General features: G+C 37.9%; 2 protein-coding genes across 5 annotated transcripts in view; one reads left to right on the forward strand and one right to left on the reverse strand.

The window, feature by feature from the left end:
* Positions 1-4,138, reverse strand: part of frmpd1b (FERM and PDZ domain containing 1b) — a 76,605-nt gene extending 72,467 nt beyond the window's left edge. For 2 of the 3 annotated variants that reach the window (XM_067458103.1, XM_067458102.1), the window contains exon 1: positions 3,930-4,138. The gene's annotated coding sequence lies outside the window, so the exon portion shown is untranslated. The remainder of the gene's footprint in view (positions 1-3,929) is intronic. The other variant, XM_067458104.1, reaches the window with a different exon arrangement.
* gnpda2 (glucosamine-6-phosphate deaminase 2) overlaps positions 1-17,445 on the forward strand; it is a 469,370-nt gene that overhangs the window by 446,168 nt on the left and 5,757 nt on the right. The window contains exons 1-5 of one of the 2 annotated variants that reach the window (XM_067458115.1): positions 5,717-5,857; positions 6,096-6,254; positions 8,891-8,992; positions 14,002-14,184; positions 16,042-16,226. In XM_067458115.1, the coding sequence (XP_067314216.1) occupies positions 6,131-6,254; positions 8,891-8,992; positions 14,002-14,184; positions 16,042-16,226 (594 nt within the window). In that variant the 5' untranslated portion in view covers positions 5,717-5,857; positions 6,096-6,130. Of the gene's footprint in view, positions 1-5,716; positions 5,858-6,095; positions 6,255-8,890; positions 8,993-14,001; positions 14,185-16,041; positions 16,227-17,445 lie in introns of those variants that run through there. The other variant, XM_067458116.1, reaches the window with a different exon arrangement.

A 17,445-nucleotide genomic window follows, 5' to 3' on the forward strand; every position in this document is an offset into this window, starting at 1 on the left:
GAATGATTGAATTACGTAGACAAGAGAAGGCCAGAGGTCATCACACAGTAGTGTTGTCAAAAATATCGATATTTCGATATATATCGATACTGGAATATCTGAAACGATACGATTCTCAGTTTTTACAGTATCGATATTAGCTGCGCTCTCCTCTCCGACCGTCAGCGAGCTGACACACACCGGCATATTCTAACTCAGCCCGGTTAACCTCTGAGCACGGCGAACGCGCGTTCTGCTGAACTTTTTCCTCATGACAGTGTGTTAGTGTTAGTGTGTGATCGGTCTGAATTTCGCGCGGGATTGCACATAAATTAATTCTAGCCTACTAATGCCCGCAGATTTCGTGCTCCACATCTGAAGCGCACACAAACATAGCCTACCCTAATAAAGCCGCCTCTGACATGATACAAGTGCAAACATTTGCTTCCTTTTCCAGCATATTATTGGTCAAATACACTCAAAGAATTATCAGTGCACATCTGGAAGAGGATTAACGTAAACACAGTCGCAAACAGTTCAGGAAGAACGAGTAACAGGAACAGTGTTTAGGATCCATGCGTCCGTTAGTCTTAAAGGGACCGCAGTCATTTGCTATTCAAACTACAAAAAGACAAACGATCAGCTGCTCTTGACTGATCAACTTGTGTAACTTTAATAGTTTCATCTGTACGCTATTGAATTTTTTACAAAGAACATTATCCAATGTTGTTTTAAATGTAATTACTATGCATTTTTTTAATTCAGTTTCTTATCTGAATGTTAGACCTACCTGAAAAAATAAAGCAGTCTTTTTAATTTTTATCTTCTATTCTATTGCATTTATTTGTGCTATTGTTTGTAATCTGTTTATTTGTTCTTATTTTATTACTGTTTACTCGTCTTTTTAAATTCAATTTACCATTCGAAATCAAGCTTCTTGTGCTGTGTGTAAGCTACTGCAACACAATTACCCTATTGTAAAAAATACATTGAGATAGCAAAAATTTGTGAGATAATTTTAATAGTAATTGATCAATTGATCAATAATTGTTCAAATCAAAATGATGCCCAACCCTAAGGAACGTGCTGGCCACATGAATTTTTAGTAAAAAATAACAATGAATAATAAGTTCTGTTGTCATATTAAGCATCTTATCTTATTTATTTATTTATTTATTTTTTTACTGTGGTATCGATTTAGTATCGATATATCGATATTTTAGTCTGATATCGTATCGAAGTCATAATTTTGGTATCGTGACAACACTATCACACAGTGTCAGTAGGTTTAGAAAATAAGCCTGTGTGTGTCATGAGGCGAGAGTGAATTTGGGTCACGGGAGCTTCCTGTATTTCCTGATGTGTAAGTACAGCAGGCCGTCGCTCTGCACTGAAAATACATCATCTGTTCCCCATTCATCACGGAGTCATCAACATGAGCCTGAGAGCGCACACACACACACACACACACACACACACACACACACACACACACACACACACACACACACACACACACACACACACACACACACACACACACACACACACACACACACACACTAATGCTTGAGATATGACACAGTTTCCCATCATAGAACACAACAGTCTGGTTCAGGACGCAAAAATCCCCATCATTTTGCATAACAAATTAATCTTTCCAAACAGACCTGCTTTGAGCTCTTGAGGATAAACGCTGATATTTGCTTCTGTAGAAGCCAGAGTTATTACAACTTCATTTTAAAAAATCATGTTTAATTGCAGAATCATAGATTATTCATGTTATATTGTACATTAATTATTTGAATGCATGATTTGAAATTGTTATTCCTTTAAAAAAAAAATTGAAATGTTACTTCATATCAAAGATTGCAATATTGTAATTTATATTAGTGCTTATGGCAAAACTTTTGATCTCTTTGATCTCTTGCAACCCTCTCAAGGGTTTTTAAACTATTATGCCAAGGACCCCCAAATATGATGAACTTTTATGTGGGACCCCCTTCCTAAAATCCATCTATTTTTATTTAGGCCTATGAAAAACATTTAAAACTGTTAGATACATTGTGTGACATTATAAAATAGACAAGGAAGTTTATTTATGTAGCACATTTCATACACAATGGCAATTCAAAGTACTTTACATGGAAGTGAATTAAAATAGGGATAACAAATGCATAAGAAATAAGAATACTATGTGTACAAATTTAAAATAAAAACAAGGATAATTAAAATAGTTGTAAAGAGAATTTAAAAAAATAAAAAATATAATGGTGATAAATAAAGATTCAAAGCAGTGTCTGTACATTTTGTTTCTTAAGAAAACTACCTGTTCGCTAGCAATCCCAGAATGCATCATAATAACATGAATACCTAGTTTAAAGGATTCACCTAAAATCATTTATTTGTATATTAAGTTACTTTTCATTGAGGCAGCATGTTTTTACCCCAGAATCAACACACACACACACACACACACACACACACACACACACACACACACACACACACACACACACACACACACACACACACACACACACACACACTTAATAATCATGTTCCATATGCTCTGCACTTCCTCCTGACATATTGAGCTCATCTGTCTAGTACAGTTGGCTGTGGAGGAGCACATGGCTGTGCGTGCACATAATTGCAATCTAGTCCCCATATAAATATATAAAATAGTGCTAAAAATATATAAATGTTGCAGCAATGTAGTATAAAGTCTCGTGGAGTGTACATGATGTCCTCAAGAGCCCCAAAACCGAGAGAAAGAGGGTGCATATGCCACACCTCACTCATTCAGAAACACAGCAGCTCTCTCTGTACGACATAATCACATGGTCTACGGGATTTACAACTGCTGAGTAAATCTCCCACAACATATGTGCAGTCTGAGCCATATATAGTCCAAACGCAACGCAGAAGCCACAGTGCGTGCGAGGGATGCGCCGCGTCAAGAGCGCGTCTATAAAATAGCCACCGGCTATCAGCGAACAATAGTAAACACGCGAACGCTTGTCCGAGTCATTACGGCGAGTCGGTTCTTTTGAACTGTTCACTTAAAACGATCCAGTGATAGTGTTAAACGTAACATACCTTGCTTGTGTTGTTACGTTTGTTACAATAACTAAAGTGCTTTTTATTCAAGATCAAAGTTTGTAAAAAAAATAATAATAAAAAAATACAAACGACTGTATTGTAAACGACTGTATAAAAAATACAAAGAATGTACTTTGCTTAGGAGCCGATAAACAGTTTTCACCAATGTTCTCCAAGAAATACGCATTTCAAAGAGTGTATTCAAGTTACTTATCAGTCTTCGTTTATCACACACACACACACACACACACACACACACACACACACACACACACACACACACACACACACACACCAATTGATCCGATAACTCGGACTCGCTACAGACCAATTCGTTACAAAGAACCGATTCAAATGAACGATTCGCTTCATCGCTACAAGCATGATCCCGAAATCAGTGTTTAAACCATCATAACGAGATCACTATGACAATCAGAATAAAAAGCGAAACATTTCTACTGAACAACTCACACAATGAATCCATCCGACGAGAAACCCAAAATGACCTATAGGCTACTCCGCTCAGAAAGACTATTTCCTCAATCCAATGTGTTGGACAGATTTTTCCCCCCAAAATCCATCCGTGTCATCTGATTCCAGAAAGAAGTCATGTGTGTTTATCTAGTCAACAAAGGAAAAAATGGTCAATCTTTTGTTGGTTCTCCCGTTTAATCTTAATCCGATTTGAATCTTTCTCTCCGTCCGTCCGAGCAGCAGCGAGCGCACAATAGAAATGACATCTAAACCCTACAAACACAACCATTGAATCTCTGAAAATGCTCCACAAACACATGTCCGATGAATGGACGAGCATGCAGAGGAACAACAGAGACAGCTGCACCCACCTCGTGGTTTAAAAGGACACCGGTCCGGTCCGGGAGGTGCGGTCCAGCGATGGAGACCCAGCACGGGATGAAGGGAGCAGGTGGATCCGGCTGATTCACACGGGATGGAGAGGTGTGTGTGGATGATGTTTGGTCTGCGCGCGCGCGTGTTGTGTGTGTGCTGGATGCTGTCAGCATAGGGACCAGCTTAATCCTCCTCCATATGAACGCAGACAGCCTCTCCTCGGTCACTCCACCCCTCCCTCATCACGCAGTGATGTCCGATTCGCAATGGAATCGCTCTGGTTCATTGTATTGATTCGGTTGAACCGATTCGCAGCGCGGACCTTTTCACAGACGTGATGATCGTCCATATCATAAATCCTGGAAAGCCATATTTACATTTTTTTCCCCTAAATATGTACATTTATAAAATGCTTTGTATTATATTATATTTGCATCAAATTACCCTAAAACAAGTTAATGCTGCAAGGGTGAATGGACACATTTTACAAACTTGTGATGACACACGTCATCAGCGTCGTAAATCCTGCTTTCTTCCTTCCTTTCTTTCTTTCTTTTTTTTTTTTTTAAATGTATGGACATTAATAACACTACACTTTGAATTATATTACCTTTGTATCAAATTACAAAAAAAGAAACAAAAAGGAAAGAAAAAAACTAGTTATCTACTGTAAGTGTGTTATGGACTCATTAGACATTTTCACAAATTGACGGTGCGTTTTTATGGTCGGCAGCATTTGTTTATTTTTATTGTTTAATTATATACATTTATATACTTTGGACTATACCTTTGCATCAAATTACAAAAAACAAAACGAAAGAAAGAAAAAACGAGTTAAAGCTGATGTGAGGACTTGACAATTTGCGCGACTTAGTCGAAAATAAGATTAAAATGCTGCAGTATTTAGCTAATTTGAAAAGTAGAACATTAGCCCAACTAAAACATTAACAGCAAAAAACAGCTTTTGACTGAAGCGGCACAAGTTAAACTGCCTAAACGTAAACACTGAGTGCACTGGATGGCTTAGGCCATCTATAGATTGAAAATTTGGTCTATTATTTCTATAGAACAAAGAAAGTATATACAAGCAATTCAGTTGCTGTTTTAAATTCACGGTTGCTAATGTGTATGAGTAGTTGTTTTTGGAGAGGTTGTTAGGTTGTCACAAGACCAAGTGTGGTATCCCGCTAGCTGTTAGGAAAAAAAGTGGATGTAGCTTTAAAGTCTAGTCTGTAGCTTTCTAGTCGTGTCAATATATGAGGGATTTACCCTGATATGTACAAAACATTTTTACAACTTCAACATAACTAAATCCTTATTTAATCACATAAAAAGACGACGAACAAAGTCCCGCGAATTTGAACACTTATGAGTCACGTGTCTTAAAAAGATTCTGAACCGCTTGAAACGACTGTCCGAACGAACCGATTCGCTCAAATGAATCAGACTTCTGCACGCTATCATCCCTCAATCCGACGCCTTCCATTACACACACACACACACAGCCGTCTGTCCCCCCTGGGGTCCTCCTGCAAGGTCAGTCACAGGGGGACAGGATTTGTCATGACAACGGCAGAAAAGAAGGAAATGAAACGACTGTAGAGTAAATTGGCCAAAATAAAGCAAATTTGATAAAGCAAAAAAAGTCGCATTTAATAGATAACTGTCGGCACGATATTAGAGGAATGTTTTTTGATTAATTTTCAAATGCAAACGTTATCCTGCATGCTTAACATCAGGACATTTAATTCATCTTGCTTATTTATCACAGAAGACCCTTGTCGGGCTCCATACATGGGCAGTTGCTACAAACCGGAAGTGTGTCGTCAGCGCACATGACCGGAACTCAATCACATGATCAGTGTTTTTAAAGAAAACTTGTATCCATTCACTCGGAGGTGTCAGAGTTCCTGCCTTTATTACTGTAAGTAGCAGGTTTTATTACCCGTTATATATCCATAACCGTTATTCGACATCTAAAGTCGTTTTATACCCAGCTGTTTGTAAATAAAGCTATGCTAACATATGCAGTGATATGATGTAGAGATTATACAATGCACATGTTATATATTAAAGCAAATGTGCATCTTGTTGTGTTGCTCCTCGCTGGATTTGTGCTGTATTGGTCAGTGAAGTGTGTATCTGTGTGTGATTGTGTGTAGAGTCTGTTGCATTGAGCTGGAGTCAGTCAGAAGTCATGAGGCTGGTGATTTTGGACGACTATGATCTGGCCAGCGAATGGGCTGCAAAGTACATCCGCAACCGGATCATCCAATTCAAACCCAGCGCTGACCGCTACTTCACTTTAGGACTTCCAACAGGTAAACTACAGTAAATTATTTCACCACAATACATTGCATGCTACTTTACACTCCTTCATGAGTGTGACCAGACCATTTAAAGGGGTGGTTTTATGCGATTTGACTTTTGTAACTTTAGTTAGTGTGTGATGTCGCTGCTTGAGCATAAACGGTATCTGCAAAGTTCCAGCGCTGAAAGTTCAACGCAAACGGAGATATTGTCTTTTAAAGTTACGGCAGTTTATTGCCTACAAAAGCGGCCGGTTTGGACTACAACGAGCTTCTTCCTGGGTTGGTGACATCATAAACCCTCGCTAGTCTCCGCAGATGTGACTTCTGCCCGTAATGGGAAGGGGCGTGGCTTCCGGCAACCTGTGCTTGGTTCTTGATTATAATTAGACTTCAGGCTTGTTCGACTTCACCTAGCGATGCACAGACCGATCGGCGGCTGACTTAAAGCAGTGCATGCCGGTTAGAAATTTTGTCCGACTTGCGACAGCGCTGACGGCACGTGACTGTGACGTATGTCAACAAAGTACCGCGAGAGCGATTCGAGAGCAGCCGGCTGATGCAGCCGCTGCAGATTCTCAATAGGGACTGCAGGAGGCTGTACAAGCTCTGATGACGACACAGCTGATCCACGATTGGCGGATTCGCCGTATGACAGCGATCACGTGTGTTTCGGGTTTATTCTAAAAACGTATGTCACGCTAATGCTCACAATCATTTGTTTATAACAGTAAAACCTCTTTTTGTGTAGCCGCGATGTTATATTGTCATGTTTATCAAACTAAAACTGATAAAAACCGTTGACAACACTTCATAGATAGTGTTGGTTTATATGTTGAACTTTAATCTTGTCCAAATAGACGCTTTATTAAGCAGTATAGAAAGTATTGGATGAAAATATAATTTGAAACATCTGTATATTTGAGAAATATTGCATTTATTTAACTTCTATAACGTGATATAGTTTGCAAACACAGTGCAAGCGTCACCATGGAAAGCAGAAAGTGTCTGACTTCACGTCTCCGTTTGCAGCTCCTCCCCGCCTGCACTCGGCTACTCTCGGCTACTCTCAGCCGCAGCCGATGTCGAACACACCTTTCAAGTTGAGCACAAACAACATCTGCAAAGCTACGGGGGTCTACACTCAAAGTTAAAAGCAAAGGGAGATATTTTCTTTTACAGAAATCTCTTTTTAAGGAACAAACGGCTGGTAGGGACTATAACGAGTTAGTGACATCCCCTAAAATTTGCAGTTATAACCGTAATTAAACTAAACTATCCCTGTTCAATCGCACGTCATAAAGCGATGACAACATAAGTTATAACCATAATTAAACTAAACTATCCCTGTTTAATCGCACGTCATTAAGCGATGACAACATAAGTTATAACCGTAATTAAACTAAACTATCCCTGTTCAATCGCACGTCATAAAGCGATGACAACATAAGTTATAACCGTAATTAAACTAAACTATCCCTGTTCAATCACACGTCATAAAGCGATGACAACATAAGTTATAACCGTAATTAAACTAAACTATCCCTGTTCAATCGCACGTCATAAAGCGATGACAACATAAGTTATAACCGTAATTAAACTAAACTATCCCTGTTCAATCGCACGTCATAAAGCAATGACAACATAAGTTATAACCGTAATTAAACTAAACTATCCCTGTTCAATCGCACGTCATAAAGCGATGACAACATAAGTTATAACCGTAATTAAACTAAACTATTCCTGTTCAATCGCACGTCATAAAGCGATGACTACATAAGTTATAACCGTAATTAAACTAAACTATCCCTGTTCTCTCTTCATCAGCAGATATTCTCTGATCTCACAACAGTTCCCACACCAGCGGTTTAGAGATTATCATGACAGAATATGCTAATCAATGACTGAAGATCGTTAACTCATAAATTCATCAACTATCCCTTCAGAAACGTCCTGTCTCATTCTACACGTCATCTCATCTTCTTGAGTTTCTCCATCAATGTCCATAAACCGCTGAACAGTTTCTGATATGTTCAGTGTAAGTGTCTGCGTGAAGTAATCAGAGCCGCTAACATGAGCTCTTGAAGCTCCGCCTTCTTTCAGAAAGAGGACTGGATCAGCAGCTCATTTGTATTTAAAGACACACACTCACCCTCAAAAAGGGACCATTTTAACATGCTATAATTTATCTGTATTTTGAGCTGAAACTTCACATACACACCGTAGAGACATCAGAGACTTATTTTACATCTTGTAAATGGGCATAATAGGACCCTTTAATATTTTGCTATTTTAATATATTGCTATTTAATATTTCATCAAAATGTAATCACTTTCTCTGCCTGTGAAATCTTTTTGCCCACAAGTAGCCCGGAATGCCCACTTTTCACAATCCAGTCAATGTATTTACTCAGAAACATAATTCGGGAAGATTATGATTAGTCTATAATTGTATTGATTAATATCCTCATACACACTCACTCACAAATGCACACAGACTGTCTTATACACACACTCTCCTATACACCCACACACACACCGACACACACTGATACACACACTTACGCACACACATTTACGAACTTTTATGTTAGATGCGATTAATCGATGTGACGGCACTAATTATGCTTTAATCTGATTGATTGCAGGAAGCACACCCCTCGGCTGCTATAAGAAGCTGATCGAGTATCACAAGAGTGGAGACCTGTCCTTCAAATATGTCAAGACCTTTAACATGGATGAGTATGTGGGTGAGTGTGAACCGCACAGAGAAGTGCTGAGTGTGTAAGATCTCTCTCTCTCTCGTCAGCAGAAGTACACAACTGAGCTGCATGCATATAACAACGCTAAAGAGCGCTTGCACACCGGGCCTCATCCCTTCCTAGTGTAGTTCACAATGTACAATATAACATTTATTAAAGGAACACTCCACTGTTTTTAGAAATAGGGCTTATCCAACTTTTCTACATTTAGATATGTGGGCAAATGCATTTTTTTTCTCAGTGCATGCATTGTTTTAGTTTGGCAGGGTCGCCGCTAGCTTAGCTTAGCATAATGAATGGAATCCTATGTTGCCAGCTAGCATATCCCGAGTAAAACTGATCCAGAAAAAAAAAGAAAAACCTCACCTAATTACTTACAATGCAGATTAAGACTAGGCGATTTCCTAGGCTGATATTGACTTGGGACTATATTATGGGGAAGCACAGGCGAAGCACTGCTACTTGGCGCAGAGATATCACACAACACATTGCGATCGCTCAACAGCCGGAGGACGTGAGGATGAGAGCCGTGATATCTCTGCTTCGCCTGTGCTTTCCCATAATATAGTCATAGTATAGTATGAGAAAAGATGCATAGAATGATGCCTATTGGATGAGAGAGAAACAAGCGGCAGTCGGCCACCATTAATGTAGTAACTGTGGCAGAGTTTAATGAGTAAAGCACCTGCAATGAAATCATGAGTTAGAACTAGGGATGCACCGAATCCAGATTTTTGAGGTTCGGCCGATCCACTGGTTAAGATTCTGCCGAATCCGAATACCGAATCCAACTCCCATCATCAGTCCATTATCACAGTAAACACATTAATGACATAAACAACGTCCACAGCAGTGTATTTTTAATTTAATTAAAAAAAAACGGCAACATTATGGCAGGATGACTGTGCCGTATTGCTGTCTGTAGATTTCTTCATGCACAACTCTTATTCTCTCGGATTGGAAGTTCGGTTCTTTTCCGCGAAACGGTTCTTTCAGACAGTTCGTTTTAATGAACCGGTTAAAAAAAAACAGATCACCGGTTCTTTTACGTCCTTACGTAATGACGTCATTTCTATCATCCCGGCGGATGAAAATATATTCAAACACATTCAAATAAAGTATTTGTAATCAAAACTTAGTATAGTAATAATTATTATTGTCATCATCGTCATCTTGAATACGTTTTTTAATTCATGTTTTGCAAAAGCACTTAATACAGCCACTGTTGTGCAAACACTGATGTTTTACACAGATTAAATAAACTTACATTGACATAACATAAACTTACACAAATCCTTGGTTCACCCGTGCTCATATATTATCAGCATCATATTTCCGAGAGAAACAGCTCTGTTCAAGACGACGCTATCACGCGTGCAGTATCTCAGCTCACCGGTTCTCACAGCAAAACATGTCTCAGTTCAGTGAACTGTTGGAGTTACAGCATATACTTCAAGATATTAGTTTATTTCTAGTCTGAGGGACTGTCACTCATGCCAGAAAGTGAGTAACTATAGTAACTTGTGGGATCAGCGCTGATTTTAGGCGCGTTTAGAACAATTCGTTCGCGAACCAGACATCCAGCGGCTATTGTTTAGGGTTCTTGCCACCACGAGACAAATCGGCATTGCAAATTGAACATATAGCTCGACTTGAATTGCCTTCTTGTGACTGAAAGTACTGCCAAACAACACATTTTCTGTTCAGAAGTTCCATTTTCACTTTCTCACAGCCTACTGCATTCGAACGGTCCACCTAGTAAACACGTTGCCATAATCAGCCGCGGCATCATGTTCGACCAGTATTGCGTAGTGCAAGCGGGTTCGGTTCGGTGGAAAAAAATTCTAAGGTTCGGCAGAATCCGAACCCGAATCCTGGATTCGGTGCATCCCTAGTTAGAACTGTATAATAATGTGAGCTGAGAATGAGATGGTCAGATGTTCAGCTGGCATCTCACTTTGTTGTTCATACAATAAAGTTTACCTTCCTGAGACCTGGAACTTCGATTTTCATTGACATATTGAAGATGATTGGGACTTGCCACGATATTTACTAATACTCTAATGATGAGACCTTACTAATACTCTAATGATGAGACCTCACTAATACTCTAATGATGAGACCTTACTAATACTCTAATGATGAGACCTTACTAATACTCTAATGATGAGACCTTACTAATACTCTAATGATGAGACCTTACTAATACTCTAATGATGAGACCTTACTAATACTCTAATGATGAGACCTTACTAATACTCTAATGTTGAGACCTCACTAATACTCTAATGTTGAGACCTCACTAATACTCTAATGATGAGACCTTACTAATACTCTAATGATGAGACCTTACTAATACTCTAATGATGAGACCTTACTAATACTCTAATGATGAGACCTTACTAATACTCTAATGATGAGACCTTACTAATACTCTAATGATGAGACCTTACTAATACTCTAATGATGAGACCTTACTAATACTCTAATGATGAGACCTCACTAATACTCTAATGATGAGACCTTACTAATACTCTAATGATGAGACCTCACTAATACTCTAATGATGAGACCTTACTAATACTCTAATGATGAGACCTCACTAATACTCTAATGATGAGACCTCACTAATACTCTAATGATGAGACCTTACTAATACTCTAATGATGAGACCTTACTAATACTCTAATGATGAGACCTTACTAATACTCTAATGATGGGACCTTACTAATACTCTAATGATGAGACCTTACTAATACTCTAATGATGAGACCTTACTAATACTCTAATGATGAGACCTTACTAATACTCTAATGATGAGACCTCACTAATACTCTAATGATGAGACCTTACTAATACTCTAATGATGAGACCTTACTAATACTCTAATGATGAGACCTTACTAATACTCTAATGATGAGACCTTACTAATACTCTAATGATGAGACCTTACTAATACTCTAATGTTGAGACCTCACTAATACTCTAATGTTGAGACCTCACTAATACTCTAATGATGAGACCTTACTAATACTCTAATGATGAGACCTCACTAATACTCTAATGTTGAGACCTCACTAATACTCTAATGTTGAGACCTCACTAATACTCTAATGATGAGACCTCACTAATACTCTAATGATGAGACCTCACTAATACTCTAATGTTGAGACCTCACTAATACTCTAATGTTGAGACCTCACTAATACTCTAATGATGAGACCTTACTAATACTCTAATGATGAGACCTTACTAATACTCTAATGATGAGACCTTACTAATACTCTAATGATGAGACCTTACTAATACTCTAATGATGAGACCTTACTAATACTCTAATGATGAGACCTTACTAATACTCTAATGATGAGACCTTACTAATACTCTAATGATGAGACCTTACTAATACTCTAATGATGAGACCTCACTAATACTCTAATGATGAGACCTTACTAATACTCTAATGATGAGACCTTACTAATACTCTAATGATGAGACCTTACTAATACTCTAATGATGAGACCTTACTAATACTCTAATGATGAGACCTTACTAATACTCTAATGATGAGACCTTACTAATACTCTAATGATGAGACCTTACTAATACTCTAATGATGAGACCTTACTAATACTCTAATGATGAGACCTTACTAATACTCTAATGATGAGACCTTACTAATACTCTAATGATGAGACCTTACTAATACTCTAATGATGAGACCTTACTAATACTCTAATGATGAGACCTTACTAATATTCTAATGATGAGACCTTACTAATACTCTAATGATGAGACCTCACTAATACTCTAATGATGAGACCTCACTAATACTCTAATGATGAGACCTCACTAATACTCTAATGATGAGACCTTACTAATACTCTAACGATGAGACCTTACTAATACTCTAACGATGAGACCTTACTAATACTCTAACGATGAGACCTTACTAATACTCTAACGATGAGACCTCACTAATACTCTAACGATGAGACCTTACTAATACTCTAATGTTGAGACCTTACTAATACTCTAATGATGAGACCTTACTAATACTCTAATGATGAGACCTTACTAATACTCTAATGATGAGACCTTACTAATACTCTAATGATGAGACCTTACTAATACTCTAATGATGAGACCTCACTAATACTCTAATGATGAGACCTTACTAATACTCTAATGATGAGACCTTACTAATACTCTAATGATGAGACCTTACTAATACTCTAATGATGAGACCTTACTAATACTCTAATGATGAGACCTTACTAATACTCTAATGATGAGACCTTACTAATACTCTAATGATGAGACCTTACTAATACTCTAATGATGAGACCTTACTAATACTCTAATGATGAGACCTTACTAATACTCTAATGATGAGACCTCACTAATACTCTAATGATGAGACCTTACTAATACTCTAATGATGAGACCTTACTAATACTCTAATGATGAGACCTCACTAATACTCTAATGATGAGACCTCACTAATACTCTAATGATGAGACCTTACTAATACTCTAATGATGAGACCTTACTAATACTCTAATGATGAGACCTCACTAATACTCTAATGATGAGACCTTACTAATACTCTAATGATGAGACCTTACTAATACTCTAATGATGAGACCTCACTAATACTCTAATGATGAGACCTCACTAATACTCTAATGATGAGACCTTACTAATACTCTAATGATGAGACCTTACTAATACTCTAATGATGAGACCTTACTAATACTCTAATGATGAGACCTTACTAATACTCTAATGATGAGACCTTACTAATACTCTAATGATGAGACCTTACTAATACTCTAATGATGAGACCTCACTAATACTCTAATGATGAGACCTTACTAATACTCTAATGATGAGACCTTACTAATACTCTAATGGCCGCTAGTTGACATGAAGTTGGCTATAGCTCCTAGAATGTCTAAAAGTGGATTTCTTCCTGAATGTCTCCTGATCTTCAGGCCTGCCCAGGGATCATCCCGAGAGCTATCACTCCTACATGTGGAATAACTTCTTCAAGCACACTGACATCGAGCCACCAAACACCCATATTCTGGACGGCAACGCCAGCAATCTGCAGGCCGAGTGTGAGGCCTTCGAGCAGAAGATCGCGGCCGCTGGAGGAATCGAGCTGTTTGTGGGAGGTGCGTCAATAACATGTTTTTTAGACGCTGAGAGACGTCAGTAACAGTGCATTGTAATGCATTTCTTAATCATGTACACACAAAACCAGCTCTCTAAGCAGTTTAGCTGTTGCAATAACACTTTTTATCAATAGGAATGATCCCAAATGCTTGATTACACATTCAGTTTCGAACTCAAAGGTCAAAGGCCTTAAAGGGACATTTCGGCCAAAAGTCTACATTTTGTCATTATTTACTCACCTTTATGTTGCTCCACACCTGTATGAGTTTCTTTCTTCTGCTGAACACAAAAGAAGATATTTTGAAGAGTTTGGGTATCCAAACAGTTGTTGGTCCTCATTGACTTTCATAGTATGAGAAAAAAATAGGATTGAAACCATTTGGTTACCAACGTTCTTCAAAATATCTTTGAATTTTCTGTAGCAATAATTTATTTCATCTTTATTAGTGTATCTGGTCCAAATCACTGCTATGTTAGTACTATTAGTTTAGTATATTAATACTTTGAATTACTTTGTATTGGTAAAACTTTACATAAGGTTTCATTTTTGAACATGAACTAACGATAGACTACGCATATACAGGACTTATCAATCACAGATAATTATAATTCCTACATTTACTAATACATTATTAATAAAAGGAAAAGTTGTATCTGTTAACATTCGGTAATTCACTGTAAACTAACAGTTAAGAGATGCAGTAAAAGTATATAGTTAATACATAGTTAGTACATGTTAACTATTGAATTAACTAATGAGACCTTACGGTAAAAGTTTCCATTTTATTTGAGTATAATCTTTTCTTGGGTTTTAATTATTTCTGTTTAGCTTATAATTATTTACTATAGTAAACTAAAACTGGAACTAAATCCATAAAAATACAATTTTGCTACTCGAAAAATAAAATAAAATAAAAAAGTTACCTGAAATGAAATCAAATATAAAAACCTTCAGCTACTGTAGATGCCAACATTTCTCATTTTCATTAAGTTTAACTAAAACTGAAATAAAATTTGTTGTTATAATAAACTTTGCAATTTAAAGATTACTACTAATAATGTTATTATTATTATGAAGACATGTTCGGGTCATGGCGTAACCCTAAATCAGAGGAAAAATATATTGTTATTAATACAGAAATTATGATAAAATAATATTAGTATTAATAATAATAATACGAATAGAAGCAGCATTTCTCATTTTCATTTAGTTTAATGTGAAATAACTAAAACCTAAATAAAATTAATAAAAACTATATAGACTATAGATTATATATATATTTTTTTTATTGGTAAAACTTTAAAATTAAAATGGAAAATATAAACTTAAATCTCAAAGTCACTAAAGTGACGTTGGTTTAATTTTTATAAACATAAAAGGTAATTTTCATCTAATATTTATTATTTTAGTGTAGCTTTATTTCAATTAATAACATATTTTTTAATTATAACAACTGGTCCACGTGATTAATAATATAATGTACATAGTAGATTAATAACGTTTATGAATCTGTTGGAGTGAATCTCATGAAACCTGTCACACTTCATCCCTAAAACATAAAGGATTTAAAATAAATTATATTTACCAAAGAAAATTTACATTTTTGTACAATTTCCATGAGAAATGAGCACATTCTAATGTCTAGAAGTTTGATTCGCTTTATCACATTCGTAAATGGACTAAAATGGTAAATGGACTGCATTTATATAACGTTTTAAACAGACCCATGGCCATCCAAAGCGCTTTACATGTTGCCTCACATTCACCCACTCTCTCTCTCATTCATACACCGATTCATACCCACATATTTCATCTCATTTATTAATCCTCATGTTTGTTTGTTTGTTTTGCTCAGGCATTGGTCCAGACGGACACATCGCCTTCAATGAGCCCGGCTCCAGTCTGGTGTCCAGGACCCGAGTGAAGACCCTGGCCAAGGACACCATCGTAGCCAACGCACGCTTCTTCGGGAACGATCTGTCGAAAGTGCCCAGCATGACCCTCACTGTGGGAGTGGGAACAGTGATGGATGCCAGAGAGGTGAAGTACAGCGAGTGTGTGTGTGTGTGGGCATGTTTTTGTGACATATGAGGACACAAATGTGTATAATGCCATGGGTATGACACAGGTATTACAGGAGAGGGTGAAATATGAGGACATTACCCATGTCCCCACTTTACAAAAGGCTTATAAATCACACAGGAGGAGTTTTTATGAGAAAGGAAAAATGCAGAATGTTTCCTGTGATGGGTAGGTTTAGGAGCTGTGTGTGTGTGTGTGTGTGTGTGTGTGTGTGTTTCCCGCTGCCCTGCTAGCGTTGCTGAGAAAGATGAGACGTATACAGTGACGTAAGACCTGGCTCTGTGCTGGCTCTCATGTGGAAAGCCAAACCGGTTCTTAGAAGGCTGGTCAGTTAAACAAACCACGAACTGGCTCTGAACTAACACCCGGTTCATTCTGGGGGAAAAGAGGTATAATTGACACGAGGCGTTTCTCAATGTCAAGGAAGGATCCTCGGAAGCCAGAATTCTAAGGATGCTACGTCATCGACATCCGACGAAGGACTGTTCCAATGTCGAGGATCCTCGGAATTCAACCAAGGACTGAGTCCTTCGTTCGAAAAATATGTCATATACAGGAAAGGATGCATATGAGTAGCCTTCGCGCTCTTCGTGTTCTCAAATCACCCACAATCCTATGCGCGCAGCTTTGCTATCAGACGTTCCCGGAGTCGGACTCGGAGCGTGAACGGGGCAAATATGCTTGTATCGGGGTTTGTAGATGGGAAGGAAGGAGGTGGGAACCGGCAAACGTTCAACAACTTTATAATAGCCCCCTCACGGGCGACTGCCCACACACACATAATAAAACATAAACAAACCATAACATAAAGTCCAGGCCTAGTCCTCTCTCGTCTTCCACGCTCCTCCAATTATACTCCCGTCACTGCCGTGAGCCGAGACCGGTGTGGCGATCAGCTGCCGCTCATTATCACTCCACCGGCCCGCTCTCACGGACCCTCACCTCGCTGCTTACCACAATGCTTTTATTTACGTTACCAAACATTTGTTGGTAACACACCAACATACTAACCGTAGTAAATATAAGTAAAATTTAACGTTTAAATACCGGTACAAATTACTACTGTATTGATATTAAAAAAATACAAATAACGTTACCGATGCCCAACGGACCTCTTCACTGACGTAATGACGCAATGACGTGCACTTGCTAGCCTGTTCCATTTACGTGTTCTCCG

Source organism: Pseudorasbora parva, chromosome 11 (assembly GCF_024679245.1).
Source record: "Pseudorasbora parva isolate DD20220531a chromosome 11, ASM2467924v1, whole genome shotgun sequence".
In the NCBI taxonomy this organism is placed as follows: Eukaryota; Metazoa; Chordata; class Actinopteri; order Cypriniformes; family Gobionidae; genus Pseudorasbora; species Pseudorasbora parva.